Source organism: Myotis davidii, unplaced genomic scaffold, assembly GCF_000327345.1.
Source record: "Myotis davidii unplaced genomic scaffold, ASM32734v1 scaffold78, whole genome shotgun sequence".
Lineage (NCBI taxonomy): Eukaryota > Metazoa > Chordata > Mammalia > Chiroptera > Vespertilionidae > Myotis > Myotis davidii.
The window spans coordinates 759,107-778,774 of record NW_006290305.1 but is presented as its reverse complement, the minus strand read 5'-3'; the positions used below and the strand labels follow the sequence as shown (position 1 = coordinate 778,774).

The window sequence follows — 19,668 nt, the reverse complement described above, 5'->3', positions numbered from 1 at the left end:
GAAAAAAGAAAAGAAATTCCTTTTCTCACATACCCCAGCATAGTTTTAAAAAAATCTCTGAAAGAAAACCAATAAAATGCGCCTAAGCCACCAAAAACGACCAAAAACCAAAATAAACTTCCTTTAACACTTTCCCTCAAATATTTGCGAATAATTAATTCACTGTTAATCAGTTGACAATTACTCTTTTATGCTTTGTAAATATAGACAGACCATCCCCAGTCCCAGCAAAAGTCACTTTAAGTGGGCCACTGCACAGTTAGAGGCTGCTCCCGGGAGGGCGACCTGGCCAGCAGCCTGTCACCGGGGCCTGCCGCCCAGCGCCCCTTCACCCACATGGCCCCCTTCGGCCCTCTCGGGGTCGCACTGCCGAATCTGCTTGCCAGGAAGGCCGAGGGGTTTCCAGTGAGTCACCAAGAGCAGGTGGTGACTGAGGGACTGGGTGCTGAGAGAGCCACCACCCAGTGTTATATTTAGAACAGCACAGAAAATCCCAGCTCTGTGGTTTCCACCTGTTCAGATGTCGCCGCAGCATCCCCACTTCTGTTTCGTGCCTCTTCCTCGCGGGGCCCTGCCCTGGGTCCCGTCTCCCGAGGGTCCCAAAAGACCCCTGGTGGCCCTCGCTGCTTCCAGCAGCCACCCCATCTCTCCTGCACAAATTCCTCCACAAGCTCCAAGTGTCCAAAGGGACTGATTAAAGGGCCCCCGAGCTTCGCCAGCAGGGGCTCCCCCTCGGTTTCTGCTCCTAAACCTCAGGGTCTGCCTAACCCTCCTGCGGGGATTTCTACCTGAAGAGGGCACAAGCATGTGACCTGGTATATCCAGCTTTTTAGTCTAGGACCTCTTCGGCCTACAATTGTGGTTCTCAGCCTTGGGTGATTTCAAAAGCCTCGATGTTCCGGCCACACCAAAAACCCAAGAAATCCACCTCTGTGGAGAGAGGGGACCCAGGCATCAGTGTTTTTCAATGGGCAGCCAATGTGAGAACCACAGCGCTCAATGACCGGTGCCCCTGTCCACACCCACCCTTTCTTCTTCTAGCAAGCTCCTACGCACCCAACAAGACCCAGCCACGTTGCCAGCCTGCCAGGCATTGGGAAAGCCCTGTAGCTCTGAGGTGCTGCACCCCACCTCTGCTCCAGCCTCCATCCACATCGCTGTCTAGCTCCACCTGACTGCTACCCCTGCCCCAGCCTTGGCCACCAGACTCGGAGTTCCGGTGACCACTCTGCGGGATCCTCTCCACAAGGATGAGACCCAATCATGCCCTGCGAATGTGGACACTTACTTTACTGCTGATATTTGAGACGTTTCTGGTCTGATCTATTTTGGATCATGAACTCCTTCATTCATTCAACAATCAATGGTGATGCCTCGACTCTCTGCTCAGTCCTGGGCCCCACACAGTAGATGAGAAGATTGTGGGGGTAGAAAGAGAAGCGAACACTGACAAAATAGGACAGTCTTTGTCTGCCAGGAGCTTACTGCCTCCACCATAAAGGAATAGTTACCACTTGGGTAATAAATACTCTAACAGAGCTCAGCGCTTAATAGAGGCTGCTTGATTTTTCTGGTGAAGACTGGTCACTGGGCCATGAGGATACCAGTTACTGAGTCCTTGCATTTCTCTTTGCATAATACCTAACCCAGGGCTAATTAGGAACTCGAACCACTCCTTACTGAGGATGCTAATAATAGCCTTCACATCAAAACACTGTGAAAGAACATGGGGATGGAGAAGATAGAAACATGATTCTGTGAGTTAGCTGTCACACCTAGAAAATATTTAAAGTAGAAATGGTTGAGAAATGCTCTCTTACATAATAAACTTGGAGTGTGTGTGGCAGAGGACAAGATGGCTACCAGCAACGTGCATTTTCTACTTCTTTCTTACAGAATCCTTGTTTTGTTTGGATCTGCAAATAACACAGTGAACAAATTAGATTTCTCTGCCTCCTTTGCAGCTTAGGGGTAGCCATGCTGAGCAGTGCTGGCAAATGAAACGTAGCTGGAATATGCCAGGGAGCTGCAAGAAAGATTTGCTTTCCTCATATGAGGCCAGCCCCTTCCTCTGTGTTGCTTCTGTGTCTCCTTCCCACTTAGAACACAAGGAGGAGATGGCATCCCTGGGCATGAAAGCCACAAGCTGAGAACAGCCGAGCAAAATTGCAGATGGAACCTTGGGCACTGATGGCATCGAGGCAGCCTCACGTCTCCCTCAAACTTCAAGTAGCATGAAACTTATTTGCTAAGTGACTACCATCAGGTTTCCGTTGCATAAAATCAAACTGCCAGGACTGGTGTGTGTGCCTCCGGTGCAATGACAACGGGCTCCCCTGGCTAAACAGCCTCAGAATCCTCACCTCTAAAATGAGGCTGTAATATTCATTGTTATGGGAGATCAGAGATAATGTGCGAAAATGCGTAGAACAGAGCCTGGTGTGCAGATGGCACTCAATAAATGTCAGGAATCGCAATTCTCATTTCTGGCAAGCTGTTTGTGCCCATGAGGTCAACCTGTAAAATTCTAAGGTGAGAGTGGAAAGCACAGTTAAATGAGATACTGAGTACCAATCTGTGTCAATCGGCCAGGCACGCTGAGAAACACAGCCAGACTGACATAATAACAGTGTCTCGAGATTCCTGTCTAAATAATAAAATCAAACTGAAAATTAATTAAACAAGATTGAACTTAAAATCCAGTTAGCATCAGATTTATAGAAACCTGCTTTTCTACAAATTGTGTTACAGAAACCAGCAGCAAAACCATTGTTAGCAGCCGTATCTATCGCCTCATTCTAATTCACAGCAGCCACTGCAGGCCTAACAGATGACCTGGCTCTGGGCCGCACCCCTGACTCTCAGCCTCAGCTTAGCTGGCCCTGCTAAGAGCCTTGGCGTCTCCCATTTGGATACACAGAACACCAGCTGGTCTGCATTGTGGCTAGAGGGGATCTCAGAGAGAACAGAGTAAAGGGGAAGAAGGCACCCCACTCTACTGGGCCCTCTACATGCATTATCACACCACAGCCCTTTCTGTGGAATAGCCCTATCTTGCCCATTTTGGTGGATGAGAAATTGAAGGCTTGCAATGGTTACACAAGGTCCCCAAGATAGCCCAGCTTGGAATCGCAGTCCAGTGGGGACTTGGGCCCAGGTATGCGTGCGTCTGAGCCCTTTTGCTGTCTGGGGTGAAGGGTCCAGCAGCATGCTGCTGACAACACACAGGAGTGCAGGATGACAATGTTCATTTTAAAGGCTGTGAGGCAAAGAAAGATCCATATTGGGAGCCTGCCCAGCCATGGAGAATGTCAGACATAATTAAGGGACTACATACTGACTTAGTCAATGAACAATACATTTTGACGGTTATCGTGGATTCTGTTATGACAAAGCTGCAAAGACTCAGCCTGGAGACATGTGTGTATGTGTGCATATTAAGTATATGTGTGTGTGTGTTTGGGGTTTTCTTGTGACCAATATGGTCTATCAAGACCTACTATTCTCCTGGTTTGAAATGCTTTGTAAAGCTCTTGTGGTTAAAACAGAGTTTAAACTGTACTGAAACTGATGCACCACATCCATTTGAAGTCCCCTGGGAGACAACCAGGGCTCATTTTGTACAGAAAGCGCTCTATAAAATAAGAGGATTGCTTGGCCTGGGGCAAGTTCTTATATAAACATATTTCCACTTTGGTTTTTCAGCGGAGTTTCCTAAGTAGCGTACATTCAATTTCAAACTCAACAGGAACTGCTGGTCAGACATGCTTTTTGTTTAGATACCACTCATTCTTTTTTTTAACTTAGAAACATCCCATGGAGGATGTATTTTCCAAGTTTCACTGTGAGAATCAGAAGAGAATAGTTGGGGAGGAAGAAGGACGGAGATAAGATGGACTAGACCTTTCTACACCCCCAAACTGTCAGGCACTGGCCAGAATTGCAGGCCCTGTGCCCTGTGGCCCTGGGGGTACTCACCATGGTCATGGGCGAACACCAGCAGTTGCAGCCCCACCAGCATCTGAGCGAGTTCATCATAGCGGCCACAGTGCTCCCCGGCTCCATGGGACACAAAGACGAGGCCCCTGCAGGGAAGAGAGGGGAGCTGGGTCAGGAAGGCGGTAGATTGTGAGGCTGCAGCTCAAGTAGTCCAGAGTTTTCATGACATCACAAGTCAAAGACCAGATGGCAGACTAAATGCATCAATAAGTGAGAGGGGATTGCTCTTAAAATGCTGAGAGTCCCACAGAATGCAGTCCAGATCCTGTGAGGTCTCAGGCAAAGTACCCATCCTTAAAGCTTCCCTTCTTCACCATAAAAGAGTAATACCAGCCTCTGCCTCTGCAGAGGGGTGGTGAGGGTTGCAGGTGCTAAATTACGTCAATATGTGACAGAGCCTGGCACGTGGCAGGCCCTCCATTGGTGCTGGTTTCCTCCCTAGCCACGCTGCCCAGGTAGACCAGCCCTAAGCCAAGCAGGGTGCTCTGTGATCAGGCCACAGTGACTGGCTCAGGCACAGGCATGTGGCTCAAGCCAAGCTGACTGGGTCCAATCAGAGCTGATCCCAGAGCTTTGGCTGAGATGGTCAGGAGAAGGCACTTTCATTTTCCCACTACACTGCAGCCTTGGACTGTGGGCTAGAATGGCCCCACCGTCTGGTCCAAACTGAACTATGAGTTGACCCAACAGAAGAGAACCATGTAAAGGAGGGCCACCAAGTCCTATGGTATTTGAGCCCTGAATCCAGCCGGACGTGAAGCCAGCATTCTCCCCCATCCTGCCTTTTGATGTTGTTGAGGTCACTGGGTTGTCTGTCACTGGCAATGAGAAGAATCCTGACACACCACGTTTTCCTTTTTGTGTGGAATGATTTTGCTTCCACATTCATTCTTCCCCAGGCTGTGAGCATTTGTACTATGCGGGTACCTTCTATTCTCCTCCCTCTTTCTCCATCTGGCAAACTCCTCCCCTTCCTTCAAGACTGAGCCTTAAGGTTCCCCTCTGAGAGAGATTTTACAGCCTCCGAAAGACTGTCTTAAGTCTCTGCTCTGGGCCTCTGTAATCCCTCTGTCACAGGAGTGGTGACAGCTGCCTTCTGCCTACCTCCACCACCGGTTACAACCTTCTTGAGGACATTTTCCCTTCCTTTCCTTTAGTTTCTAGCATAGTTTTGAGCTCACGGTGGGCACTCTGCAAATGCTGAATGGATGGATGAATGACAAAGGTTGTGAGGTTTTAAAATGAACAGCTACATTTTGCACCTAAGATCTGTGCAGTAGAAGCCTTCGGAGCTAGAAGCAGAGCTTGGCTGGGGCCTCAGTCACCCAGGAAAGCCTTCAAAGAGGCATGAGCACTCTGGGACACAAGCAGCAGCGCCCACTGCACATGGCTCACCCCAGTGTTTACACTGGCTGGTGCCAGCCCAGCAGAGGTGGAGTTTAATGAGAGGGGATTTAGATTCTTTTTTTAAAATATTTTATTGGTTTTTTACAGAGAGGAAGGGAGAGGGATAAAGAGTTAGAAACATCATTGAGAGAGAAACACTGATCAGCTGCCTCCTGCACACTACCTACTGGGGATGTGCCCGCAACAAAGGTGCATGCCCTTGACCGGAATTGAACCCGGGACCCTTCAGTCCACAGGCCGACGCTCTATCCGCTGAGCCAAACCGTTTGGGGCGGGATTTAGATTCTTAAATATACAACTGTCAAGACTCATATTCTTCACATATAACCCATGATGGGTTCGAGTCCCCTGGAGCAAGGAGTGGCTGCTGTGATACACACCCATCCAATTTGTGCACATGAGATGGAGGGAGGAGGAGGAGGAGAACAGTAGCTGCCATTTTATTGAGCATTTACTATGTGTCAGTTCCTCTGTTAACTCCATAGACAAGAGTTCTAATCCTTAAAACCACCTCATGTTTTATCTTCTTCACAGTTGAGAGTGGAAATCAGAGAAGTTAATTGCCCAAGTCACACGGCAAGTTGGTGAAGGTAGATCGGAGCATGTCAGCACCAGCTTTCAGCTTTCCAACAGGCCGCTAGTGGGCTCAATACAAGTCACCCTGTCCTTTGCCGGCCTCACCACTCCTCTGGCCACCTCCCCAGCTCACCTCCCTGCCCTCAGAAGGGGCTTCCAGCCTGTCTTCAGCAGCACCCGGTTCTTTCCAGCTCAGGGCTTGGCTTTGCCAACCCTTCTCCCTGGAGTGCCCTCTGCCAGCTCTCCCAGGGCTGCTTCTCATGCTCGGGTCTCAGACAGGCGTCACCTCAGAAAGGCCTCTCCTCCATCCCCCCTGGGTGGTCTCCCTCCCTCGGACTGTTCTGACCCGCACTGGACCCTCGCTGCACAGCACAAGTGGCCATTTACTGGCTCTCTCCTCTAGTTTGAGGTCAGCTCAAGAGGCCCAAATGGCAAATCCCAGAACAGTCCTCCAGTCGAGTGGCACCGAGCAAGGACCAGGGAATATGTGTTGAGTGAATAAACACCTTTTTTTCAAAAGCCTGTATTCTTTCTTTAAAAAATATATTTTTATTCCCTTCAGAGAGGAATGGAGAAGGGGAGAGATAGAAACATCAAAGATGAGAGAATCATTGATCGGCTGCCTCCTGCAGACCCACACTGGGGATCAAGTCTACAGCCCAGGCATGTGCCCTGACTGGGAATCGAACCATGACCTCGACATTCAACCACACTGGCCAGGCAGCCTGTGTCCTTTCGACAACTTCCCTCTGCCAGGGCATGAGAGGCAGGACAGCATGGCTTTGTTTCACCACGCTACATGCTTTATTCTTTGCGCAGAGCACAACGGACCAGAGTTAACCTCATTTTCCTTTGACATCTGTCCTCCCTGCTCTTTTCCCCAAAATACAAGAGAAACATTTCACGCCCCCTTCATTGCTCCATGGGATGCCCGGCCGCCTGGTTATACCTGCCCCCTTGACACTTCTGAGATCAGCGGATGGGATCCTCTCAGCGACTTAGAGCACCGAGAGCACAGGCTGGAACCTAGTTATCACCTCCGACCTGCAAAAGGGGCTGCACCTCCTGAAGGGAGGCTCAGCACGTTAACATCCTTTGGGAATTGCAACAGCTGAGCCCACAGTTAATGCAAATGGACAAGTGATTAAGCCAGTCAGGCAAAAGTTAGCCTCTCAATGCCATCAGGGTCCAACGTGGTAGAGACCTTCGGAGTTTCACTTAATGTGCAACGGAATCGCACCAGGCATTGTCATGGTGCCAGGAATTGCCTGTCCATAGAGTCCACCCCTTAGACAAGATGTGGAAAAATACTTGGCTTTTGACTCTACAGAAATTCTTCTGATCCAGTGGTTCTCAACTTGGGCCACACCTTGAAATCACCCAGAGAGCTTTGTAACATGCTGAGGCTGAGTCCCACCGTCAGGAGAGCCCCTGGGCTTAATGGGCCTGGGGTGGGAAAGTCCCCCAGCCCACAACCCGGGAATCGGGCCATGACCTCCTGGTTCATAGGTCGATGCTCAACCACGGAGCCATGCCGGTCGGGTCCCCAGCATGTGCAGTCAACATGGAGAAGCACCTGCTTTTCTTTTTTGTTTTGTTTTGTTTTTGTTTGTTTTTTTGTTAATCCTCACCTGAGGATATTTCCCCATTGATTTTTAGAGAAGTGGAAGGGAGGGAGGGAGACAGAGAGACACATCCGTTGGTTGCCTCCTGCGTGCCCCCTGACTGGGGCCAGGGATGGAGCCTGTGACCCTTCAGTCTTCAGGCTGACGCTCTATGCACTGACCCCAACTGGCCAAGGCGAGAGGCACCTGCTTTCGTCTCCATATGCAACCTGGGTGATGATGCGGCTCAGATGCCACGTGGAACTTGCCAGTGGCGAGAAGGAAGCCATGTTGGTATGGAGACTGAGAGCCACTTTGAAACGACTGATCTCCCTCAGGGACCTGCTGGGTAAACCACGGGTTCCACCTGTAGAGAGGCAGAGGCCTCTGAGCTTGCTGCTGCCATCGCTTTGGAAAGAGAGTGACATGGCCACCCCACTGCAGGAGCAGAGGCTTCAGCTCCCTTCTCTGCACAGGCCTGGCAGCAACTGCAGGCTCAGGCCCCTCTCCCCTCCACACCCAGGTCAGGCATCTCCAGACACACACTCTGACCACTAGCCTCATTCTGGTCTTATGCTGCTGCTTTAAGAGGTGGAAACGGGGGCAGTTCTCCTGAGTTACTGGATTCATCTCTTTCCTGGCCCCCAATTCTGATAAATCAATCTCCCCTCCTCCTATCTACACGAGGCTTTGTTTTGTAGAATCTGTTTGGCCAAGTGAAAAGCAAATCATTTACCTCTCTGCTGGAAACCCTTCAGAGACATTCTGTCTGCTGCCCCAGGGCAAAGCCTGCTGCTTTATGACAAGATCCTCCTCCCCTGCGTTGGGCTCCTTGCTGATGCTCAGATATGCCAATCGGGATATGTTAAGTATTTCAGATGTGGGAAGGAAGTGATCCCCATTTGTAGTGTTTGCCCATTTCCATGGTGTAAATGTTCTCACCATGGCCGATTTCAAGCTACTACTATGACGTCACTGAGTCTGGATTTGAGTAATGCACACCATCGGCTCCTGAAAGCCTGTCCAAGGCTGCTCCAGCCCAGGCTGGCGAGCTCTTTCCCACCTGTAGGGGCTTCTGCTGGGGATCACCGCTCCCAACCCATCTTTGCATGCTGGCTTTGACCATCATTGCATCTCAGGCCTCTTCTGACCACTTCAGTTGAAGCAGTCTTTTCAGTACATAGCATTGTCTAAAGCAGCGGTCGCCAACCTTTCGGACCTCCGCGGACCACCAGTTGGCGACCGCTGGTCTAAAGGTACTTATCCAGTGCTGTTTTGTTTGCCTCCTAGATTGTGTTCTGTGAGGGCAGAGATCTCATCGCTCTCATTCACAACTATATTCTCAGTTGGGAAAAATGCTGGCGCATAGTAGGAGCTTAGTAAGGATTTGCTGAGTGTCTGTATGGCCCCCTCTGCCCACTGTAGTCTCCCAGGTTAGAGCTTATGCCTTGGGGCAGGGGCCTTGGGAAGCAGGGTGGCACCAGGATTTCCCATTGCTTTGCCACCTACCGACCTGGACACCCCCTCCCCTTCTCAGACCTCCCTGCCTCTTTCCCCACACACCTGCTGTAGGTGGAGCCACCATCTGCTTATGCCCATCCTGTGTCTAATCCTGACCAGCAGTTCCCCAGGCCCACCCTAGTCCCAGCCCCTCCCAGCTCATCCCCTAGTTGCCATTGCAGCCAGCCACACCCTAAGCTCTGTGTCTTTATGTCTTGTCTCTTTGGGGAAAGGGAAACCCCCATCAAGGCTTTCTGTGGAACTTCCACATTCACGCTGGATGCTGGCCACCACTTAGGGTTTCACAGACATCATGGTTATATTTACGCTCTGAAAACACACAGCACTAAGGAACTTAGATGTCGAGTAAATAATACCACAGATGCCGGGAGGCCGTGCAAAGAGAGCACAGGCCAGGTGGATGGTTTGATTCCCAGCACCACCCCACGTGGCCCTGAGCAAGTCACCTGGCCGCTCTGAGCCTGCAGTAACAACATGGCGGTGACAATGGCCCTTGGATTGAGACTGTCCAGAAATACCGACTCAAAGCTTATCCCATGCTAGGTTCTGGGGACACAGAGATGGATAAACAGCATTGTCCCTACCCTCTCACAGCTGATAGTCTCATAGGAAAGACAGGTACTCAGAAAAGAATACATGAAGAAGTGTGTACTGTGAGAAGTGCCATGAACACAAAGAGAGGATACCACAGGGGGCTTTACTGGGACTGGATGGAATGGACTGGGAAGACCTTGAAGTGTTACAGCTGAGAACTGAAGGCTGAGAGACAGTTATGGGTGGGAATGAGAGCAGTCTGGGTTTAGGGTCCTGCCCAAGGCAACACAGGTACACCTATCCCAGGCACAGAACAAAGGGTGTGGTGTCAGGAAGGCTGCTGGGAGGCAGAGGTGCCTTATACAACCTCTGAGAGGTGAGGCAGCCAGAGCCTGCGGGGCCCTGGAGGCAGCAGGAAGCTGGGAGGGGGTGTTCTCCGCACAGAGGCTCGTGCGGAGCAAGGGTGTGACTTGGTCTGAGTTTTTGAAGGCCCTCTGGCTGCTGTGGACAGAGGAGCGGGAAACCTGCACAGCCAGGGCATCCTACTGTTCCTCCCTCGCGTTCTGCAGCCTCGATCAACAACAGCAGCAGAAAATGAGCCGGGCATTTATGCGGACACAGCAGTACCCACGGTGGTAGAAATTAGGTTGCAGAAAAGGCTAGTGGAGATCTTATTCCAGGGCCATGTTTAATGGCTGCAGCCTATTAGGAGCCAGTTGCTCTGGGAGAAGGCAGTGACTATCAGAGGGGGAGGCCTGGCCCCAGGAGCAGATGGCCTGCCTGGCATCCAGCCCTGGGAGGCAGGGCAGCTCCCATTAAGCATATGCAACCCTTTAAATGAAAACGCTGCAGAATTCCTCCGAGTTTATAAGCCGGGGCCTGCTTATTCATGCTCAGGTGTGACAAAGTGGAATTTCCCTTCAACCAAGAAGTTAACTCCCCCTTTGTTACACTACTTATTTATTGTGGAAGTGACAAACCTTTCTGGGTCTCAGTTTGCTCACCTGCAAGATGGAGATAATCTGAACACCTACTGCAGAGGGCAATAGGAGTAAATGAGAAGATGTGTATGGAACACTCGGAGTCTTGCCTGACATAGAGAAAGCACTGTCCACTCTGAAGCCCTTTCTCTGGTGACACAGGTGGTCCACGTGCAGTCTGGAGGCCCGGGTTTAGGCTCTAGGCCCTCCTATGAACTGGTTTCTGGGTTCCATGGGCCTCCATTTGTGTACCTGGTACCAACTCACTGGAGTTTTGGGATGAAATGAAGAAATGTATGTAAAAATAAGCTAAACAACTCTGTAGGTCAAGGTTGAGGCCTCTGCCCTCCCAGTCATCTGCTCTGCCTTGCTGACCCCTTTAATGGTGAGGCCCATTCATAGACCCACAGGTTACAGGGTCCCCTGGAAGGGGGGGCAGGAAACCAGCCAGCAGCCCCACCAGTGCCTTGAAAGACAGAGACCAGTGCTGGGAGAAAAAGAACTCACCACCATGAAAGGGGCCCCCACCTGTTTCCCACAGGACTTTGGACCTGGTGGGATCAGGGTCCCCACTCTATCTGCACATCTATAGAGTGGGGATCACAATGCCTCCCTCACAAGGCCGTCAGGAGAATTAAATGAGCACTTAGCATGGCCGGGCACTGAGTAGAGAATGTTAGCTTCCTTCCTGCCTGCCTTTTTCTGAGCAATGCCAGGCTTCATTAAAGGGAGAACTGGATGCCCAACTGAAGAAATGTTCTGCTCATTTTACTAGGAAAAGTTTGGAAAACAGGGTTTGTTGGAGGAAACAAATGATCAGAGGGACATTGTGGGTGTTCCTACCCCTAGGCAGCAGCTCAGGTGGCAAGGTGGGAGCATCTGACCCAGGCAGTCCCCTAACTTTGATGATGTCCTCAAATGAACGTGGGGGGAGGGAGTCTGCATGCCTCCTCTGGGGACTGTATATGCTGTTATCTCTTGGTTATTTCCAAGGCACTCCACTCAGGCAGTGCATGGCCCACCTCATTATCCACATCTACTGAACTCCTACTGCCAGATTTTATGACTTTAAAATCATCAGGGCTTCCAGTCAAGATGTCAGAGTAGGCAAATGTGCTACTCGCCTCCTCCCATAATCGGATCAAAATTACAACTAAACTACAGAGCAACTATCATTGAGAACCACCTGAAATCTAGCTGAACAGAAGCCCTATATCTAAGGATATACAAAAGCAGCCACATTGAGACTGGTGGGAGGGATGCAGATGTGAAAGGGGCTGGTCCCATACCAACATGAGGTGGTTAAAATCAGGAGAATTATTTCAGTTGTGGAGGTCCCCATTGAGGAGCAAAGGGTCAAAGCCCCACACCAGTGTTCTAGTGCTGGGAAGAGAAGTCCCCATAACTTCAGGCTGTGAAAACCAGCAGGGACTGTGGCTGAGTGAGATGGAGGGCTGCTAGAGTCCCAGGAAGTTCCTCTTAAAGGGACAGTGAATAGACTTACTCCCTTTGACACCAATGCTTGGGCAGCAGCTTGAAAGACCAGGGACATACAGAAGGTCTGGAGGGGTGGCTTTCTCCCAGACAGAGGTGCAGGCAGGCACTATATTTGAGTCTCCATCAACTCCACATGGTTGTTCCCTGAAACCGGGCCCTACCCAACTTGCAGGCCTATCCAAGCCCCACACTGCTTCCAGTGGCTTTTCCATACAAATGACCTGTCTTGGTTCATGCTTTGCGCTCTTCTAAAGTCTCTCAAAGGTTCACAACCTCCAGACAAGCAGGATCTGGCCTCCGCATGCCCTGTATGTATTACTAAGTGGCCCCACATCTATCACTAGCAGCAGCCACCTTAGTTTGTAGTTTAGGTCTCCCAGGCACCTCTACGCCCAGTGCAAGCAGCAGCCATCTGCAGACTGCTTTGTAGCTCACACCAGGTAGCCTCAGGCAGTGATGAGTTGATGGCTGATCTTGGTCTTCACCTCCTGGGAAGCCCAAGAGCCGGTGCACCTAGTGGACAGCTTCGGACTATGCCAGATACCACCCAGCCATCTCTACCAGTTACACACTCAAGTGGCAGGCACTAGCAATCCCCTAAAGCAATTCTTGCTCCATGATGTCTGCCCCTACACAGCAGCTCCCCCTGTCTAGTCACAGCAGGTCCTCATAGCCAGTTGGCTTGGGGTCAATCTCTCCCACTGACATGCCAACAGCAGTCAAGGCTCAACTACAGCAGGAGGGTGCACATAACCTGCATGGGGATGCCCCTAAAGCACCCAGCTTGGCTGACTGGGGAGGCTGAACCCTAAGGACACCTACTGTAGAAGGCCACTCTACTAAGATGGGGTGATAGAGCAGATCTACCTAATATATAGAAACAAACACAGGGAAGCAGTCAAAATGGAGAGACAACATGTCCCAAATGAAAAAACAGGAAAAAAAAAATCCAGAAAAAGAACTAAACAAAATGGAGACAAGCAATCTACCAGATGCAGAATTCAAAAAACTGGTTATAAGTTTGCTCAATGAGTTAAGAGTAAATGAACTCAATAAGAACTTTAACAAAGAGATGGAAAGCATAAAAATAAAGATGGAAAACATTTTTTTAAAAAGTCAGAAATAAAGACTTTTACAGGAAGTCAACAGCATATTAGATGAAGCAGAGGATCGAGTCAGCGATTTGGAAGATAAGGTAGAAGAAAATGCCCAATCAGAACAACAAAAAGAAAAAAGAATAATAATAATAAAAGGATAATTTCAGGGCCTCTGGAACAACACCAAGCATAACAACATCTGCATTATGGAGGTGTCAGAAGGAAAAGAGAGAGATCAAGGGATTGAAAACCTATTTTAAAATATAATGATGGACAACTTCTCTAAACTGGTAAAGAAAATAGACACACAAGCACAGAATGTCTCAAACAAGATGAACCCAAAAGTGGCCAACACCAAGACACATCATAATTTAAATGCTAAAGGTCAAAGACAAACAGAGAATCTTAAAAGCAGGAAAAAAACCCAAAAAACAAACAAACAACAACAACAAAAAACGCTGTTAGTTATCTATAAGGGAACTACCTACATGGCCAGCTGACTTCTCAACCGAAACTTTACAGACCAGAAGGGATTGGCATGAAAAATTCAAAGTGATGAAAAGTAAGTACCTACAACCAAGATTAGACTATCAGCAAAGGTATCATTTAGAATAGAAGGACAGGTAAAGAGCTTCCTAGACAAGAAAAAGCTAAAGGAGTTACATGAAATGTTAGTCTTCTTTAAGTAGACAAAGAGGAAAAAATGATTAAAAAACATGTATAATAAAATGGCAATGTCCTAGCTGGCTGTTAAATGCAAATGTATTAAATGCTCCAATCAAAAGACATACAGTGACTGAATGGATAAGAAAATAAGACCCTTATATATTGTGTCTACAAGAGACTCAGTTCAGGTTGAAAGACACATACAGACTGAAAGTAAAGGGGTGAAAAAGAGATTTCATGAAAATAAAAGCTGAGCTATCAATACTTATACCAGACAAAATAGACTTTAAAACAAAGGCTAAAACAAGAGACAAAGAAAGACCCAGCAATTCCACTTCCGGGTATTTATCCAAAGAAATCCAAAACACTAATTTGAAAAGATATGTGCATCCTTGTGTTCATGGCAGCATTATTCACAATAGCCAAGATATGGAAGCAGCCCACGTGTCCGTCAGTAGATGAGTGGATAAGGAAGAAGCGGTGCCTGTGTACAATAGAATATGACTCGGCCATAAAAGAGAATGAAGTCTTGTCATCTGCAACAACATGGAGGGACCTATAAGGCACTGTGCTGAGTGAAATGCCAGACAGAGAAAGACAAATGGCATATTCTTTCCCTCTATATGTAATCTAAAAAACAAAACAATCGAACAAGAAGAACAGAAAGAGGCTCACAGAAACAGGGAACATTTTGACGGTAGCCAGATGGAAGGGTGTCTGGGGGGCTGGGTGAAAAAGATGAAGGGAGTCAGAAGCACAAATCGGTAATTACAGAACCGTCACGGGGATGTAAAGGACAGCATAAGGAATACAGTCACTAATATTGTAACAGCTACGGAGGGTACCAGATGGGTTTTCTTTTAAAAAAAATACATAAAAAGGAGATGTTCCTGATGATAGGTAGTTTGAGGTCATGGTTTTTTCAAGAACTATTTCAGTCAGATTTAACAATCATTTCCATTAGGCTATTTACAGTTGGGAAAATGAATTGACGTGTCGTCTGTTTAATTATTGTTTGTTATCCTTAATTAAAATGTTAACAGAGTAAAAAAAAAAAAATCACCGGACACGAGTGGGACCAGGAGGCTGAGTTGAACCCCTTTCCCATAACTAACGCCAGAGCATGGCAGGCTCTGTTGGAATCCAGATTTAACTGTTTCCCCTCCTTGTTCAGAGTCCTGGGATGACTCTATCCCGCCCTCTCTGGCAGGGCTCCCACAGCACGAGCAGCATGTGGCAGGGACGGAAATAGAACAAAACTCCTAAAGGGGTCTAACATTTCAGAGAGGGAACTAGAAATAGAGTTCTCATTTGTAAAACAGATCAATAACGCTGATCTCCCAGGCTCTTTGTGAGCACCGATTGAGAGAATTTATGGAAAAGAACCCAGCAGGATGCTTGCTGCAGAGTCAGGCGTTACTGAACGGCCCATGCTAGCAGCTGATATTTACTTTGGCCACATACCGGTCTAAGTGTGTTATGCACGAACTCATTTAACCCTCACAACCACCCCACTGAGTGGGTGCTGCTATTTCTCCCATTTTACGGATGAGAGAAGTGAGGCCCAGAGAGGCTAAATAGCTTGCCTGCAGTCACACAGCTAGTAGGTTTTGAACCCAGCAGAATTGGAACCAGTTAGGCTGACTCTCAAGACTGTACTCTGACCACTATGTGCTTACACAATAAGAGGAAGTAAGGTACCATGTAGGCATGTCACAGTGAGTGGCAGGTGGTGTCCCACAGCCCCCTTATCCCGACCAGCATCTCCCCTGGCCTCCTGCACCAGCCACCCCTTCTATGAACGCTTAAGTCTTTCCCAGCCTCTACGCTGAGTTAGCTGCTTCCAGATGGGACCTGGTAACACGTTGTTCACATCAGGACTCATCATAATCTAGTGTAAGTAGACCATGAGTTCTTTGGGAACAAGGGCCATGTTTTATTTTTCCATCCTGGTACCCTGTCCCTAGCAGATGGAATGGCCTTTGTTCCATGAATGTTGAATGAACGAATATGGCTCAGAGAAGGCAGAGACAACCATGGGCTAGAACAGTCAGGGAAGCATTCCTGGAGGCCTGGAGGCCTCTCCTGCAGCTCCTCCAACTATTTTAAAGGCACCTGACCCTCCCATGTAATCCCCTGTCACTTTGCCTGGCTAGAGAGGTTTCTATAGGCTGCAATTGATACAGATGCTTCAATGGAGAGGTGAAGGTGGCCATTAGGTCCACAGAAAGAAGAGAATGAGGACAGGTGAGGAGGCTCTGAAACTGATGGTCAAGGTGAGGGAGTTTGAGAGATGCCATGTGGACTCATGAGGTGGCTGGGAAAAGGCTTGACATGTGAGGGAGCAAAGCTCAGCTGAGTGGGGAAGAGGCCCCAGATGCAGGCGTAAAATGATTGATTACATCCTCCAGGGGGTCGGAGGTGCTGAAGGCTCCTGGGCCAGGATGTGACAGGCAAAGACACATCTATGGCTGGAAGGAAAACTCAAGATTCAGGAACACAATGGAAATTAGACTAATTATCTCTGAAACCCAACCCACTCTTAGTTTTCTTGTTAAAAGGCAGATCTTCAATAGAGACATTTTCCAAGGAGAAAACAAAATTATAATAATTTCTAAAAGGCTACAGGGAAAGCATTCTTCCATTTAATGCACCTTTCAGAATGTGCACAACCAAAACCCAGAACAGTTTTGTATCCAGTACCTTTAAATGCTGCTGTCTACCCCAATGTGGTATATTTTTATTATCACAAAGAACATTATAAAACAGAAGACGTTGGCTAGGCCAAGATAAGACATTCAGTTAAGATCGTTAAAGTAGATACACTGACAGTCACCCTGATTAACAAAAACAGTGCTGACGGATACGTATTAAGAGGCAGCACCCTATGGGGCCCTGGAGTCACTCTCTGGACTGGAATCCGGGGTCCACCCTCTCCTAGCAGCAAGTCCCAGAAAGGTGACTCAACCTCTCAGGGTCTCCGTTCCCTAACCTGTGAAATGGGGCACCAATAGCAGCAACTGCTGGAGTCCTGAGGATTATGTCAATATCGGGAACACTCAGCCAGTGAGTGTACTATCATGTTAGCTAGTATTTACTATTACATGCCATTTTACAAATTTATAAAATGCACACAGCAATGTTAAATAACCCATAGCACCACTTCCCATTCCACCCCTCCCCACAGCCTCCTGCCATTCCTCTGAATGCCTGTCCTTCTAGTTCGGTGTCCCTACTCAGTCCCCCATCGGCCTGCCTGCTTCCTAGACCCTGGTCTAGTAGTGGACTCTACGTACTCCACTACTCCCCACTTACTCCCGGGACCCACTGTATGAATGAGAACACGGCTCCCTGCTTTGATGTGACACAGAGTTTATGCGGCCACAGCAGGGTGAGGCCCTGATCCTCCAAACCGCCAGATATTTATTCCCTTCCTCACTGGAGAGCACTGCTGCGTCCCCAAAGTGCAGGCTTAGGGTGTGGCAGGCCCATCTTCCTGTTCCTTTCGATGAAGCACATGCCCCATTCCCACCCCCCATCCCCAAATTACGAGCTTGCTTCCGGATCATTTGAAAAATCAGAATCCTAGAAGAGTCTGAAAGCTATCCTGTACAGCCCACCTGCCCCAGGCACCAGAGAGCCATTCTCCCTCCCTTCCCTTGTTTCTTTTTGTCTGTGAGCGCTCTTATTTTAAAATACTCAGAAGTATCTGCAGCCTCCAGGAAAACCACAGCCCAGCCACAGTTCAGATGTTACATCCTGATTATTCTACACGGTAGCATTTTGTTAATTTTGTGTTTATTTCTTAGCAAATGGGGAGAAATTCTTATTTGTTGAGCTAGGGACTTTACATATGTTATGCTATTGAATGAGCTCCTTGATTATCACACCCAGGACCCTGACCAGGACCAGGACCAGGACACTCAAATGCCTGTGTGGGTCAATTATCCCAACGCTGAACTCTTGAAGCCAGGAGTTTCTTCCCCACCTTTTATGGAAATTCTTTATGCTGCAACAGGCTCTCTTTGCTTTTGTTCTGTCCACATGGGAAGGAGGAGTGCGGGCCCCTCTCCTTTCGCATGCATGATGCCAGCCCCTAGAAGTCACTCACTAGGTCCAAATCTGTCTGTCTCTCTATGGAGATCTATCTGGCTTAAAGATACTTGTGTTAAATCAACCTGTTCACTTTATTTTTATCTCGTAAACCAGTAATATAGCAGAGAAACATGGCCACAGTCCATAAGTGTGTGTCTGTAAGATTTGGTGGAAAGCGGTTCGAGAAAACCTGGAGCAATGGAAAAAGGGCAAGCTTTAAAAATCAGCTCTGCCTGGGTCTGAACTCTACCTTTGACAGTTGAGAAAGTCACTCACGGCCTCAGGTAGGCACATGTATAAGAGGAAAAATAACCCCTGCCATGCAGAGGTGTTTTACAATATTCTCACTGCGTCCACTCTCACACCTGCCATACTTTGTACCCTTCTGTGCATGTCAGGATTGTATAAGTCAAGCCATGTGGGGACACACAAAGGATGCTTGCACAGCCATTTGGTTACGTGGCGGGTCACTTCCTGGTCTTCTGGCCTGTGTATTTGGGTTTTTATATATCGGAGTCATGTAAAGCAGATAGTTCTGTGTCAAAAATGAACTGGACCTAATCCCACCCAGAGGTCATGGCTTGAAATATTTTTACGGGGAGCAGGGATGATGATTGCTAGCTTGATTGCTAGCTTACCTAGCCTGAAGGAATGCTCCACTCCCCCTGGCTCTGAGCCAAATGGAGCTCTTCCCAGCTCCAGCATGGTAACTGAGGCGGCTCCAAGCAGAGAAACATGCGAACAGAGTGGAGCCAGGTGTGTGGCAGGATGACAGCTGCCCTGGACCTCGGCTGGGTCAGCAGCTCTCAGTGCCCCAGTTGGGTCTCAGTCTGCAACCCACGTGTTTATGGAGAAGGAGAGAGAACCGGGTTTGGCAGAATTGCACAAATCAGACAGTTTCAAAACCCCACTAAGCGTAACTCCTAATAAACCAAAGTTTTTAAAACATTGGGAAAGTAGATAATGTGTGTGTATGTAGGTTATAATGTAAATATAATCTTATTTTTTAAATTTTAACAACATATTTTGAATGCCTCTGTGCCAGGTGCTGGGCTAAACGCTCAATATGCACAACGTCATCCTCCCCACTGGAAAAGGTCTAGATCCAGGGGATCTCTCAGGATGTCAGTTTATTTCTCTTCATAAGTGCCCGTTCTTACTTTACAGGAGCCAAGTCTTCCTGGACTGTGCTGGAAGCTAATGGAAAGTTTGTAAATTTCTTGTGGCAAAGCTATCTCAGAAGACGTTGTATGACTCCTCAGAGGAATGCCCTGCTTTGGGGCTGCTGAGCCTTTTAGATTTCTAGTGATCCTTCATCTAATTTTCTCATCTTTTCTGAAGAAGGTCAAGATCTGCCCAGTGTTCAAAATTGGGCCGTGACTGTGAAGGCGCCTGCCCAAATCTTTCAGCCCAGATGAGGCAGAAGGGTTAGCACTGCTCTAAGTAGCTACTAAGAATTACACTGGAAACTAAGATGGCGGCAGAGATAAACACCGGGAAATTAATGCCGCGCACAACAATTGATTAATACCTCAGAGAAACAATACGGACTTCATCCAGAACCACAGGAAGCCTGGCTGACTGTAAACTCTACAACTAGAAGGAAGGAAAGGCACACTGAGACCCGCAGAAGCTGCAGGAGAGAAGCGCAGAGGTACGGGGATCTCGCGGGGCTCGCGCGCGGAAAGGGGG

At 48.4% G+C, this 19,668-nt stretch overlaps 1 protein-coding gene across 1 annotated transcript in view; it reads right to left on the bottom strand.

Annotated features, from left to right (window-relative positions):
* Positions 1 to 19,668, bottom strand: part of MGLL (monoglyceride lipase) — a 102,808-nt gene that overhangs the window by 56,275 nt on the left and 26,865 nt on the right. The window contains exon 3 of the mRNA XM_006763221.2: positions 3,979 to 4,085. Within this exon, the coding sequence (XP_006763284.1) occupies positions 3,979 to 4,085 (107 nt within the window). The remainder of the gene's footprint in view (positions 1 to 3,978; positions 4,086 to 19,668) is intronic.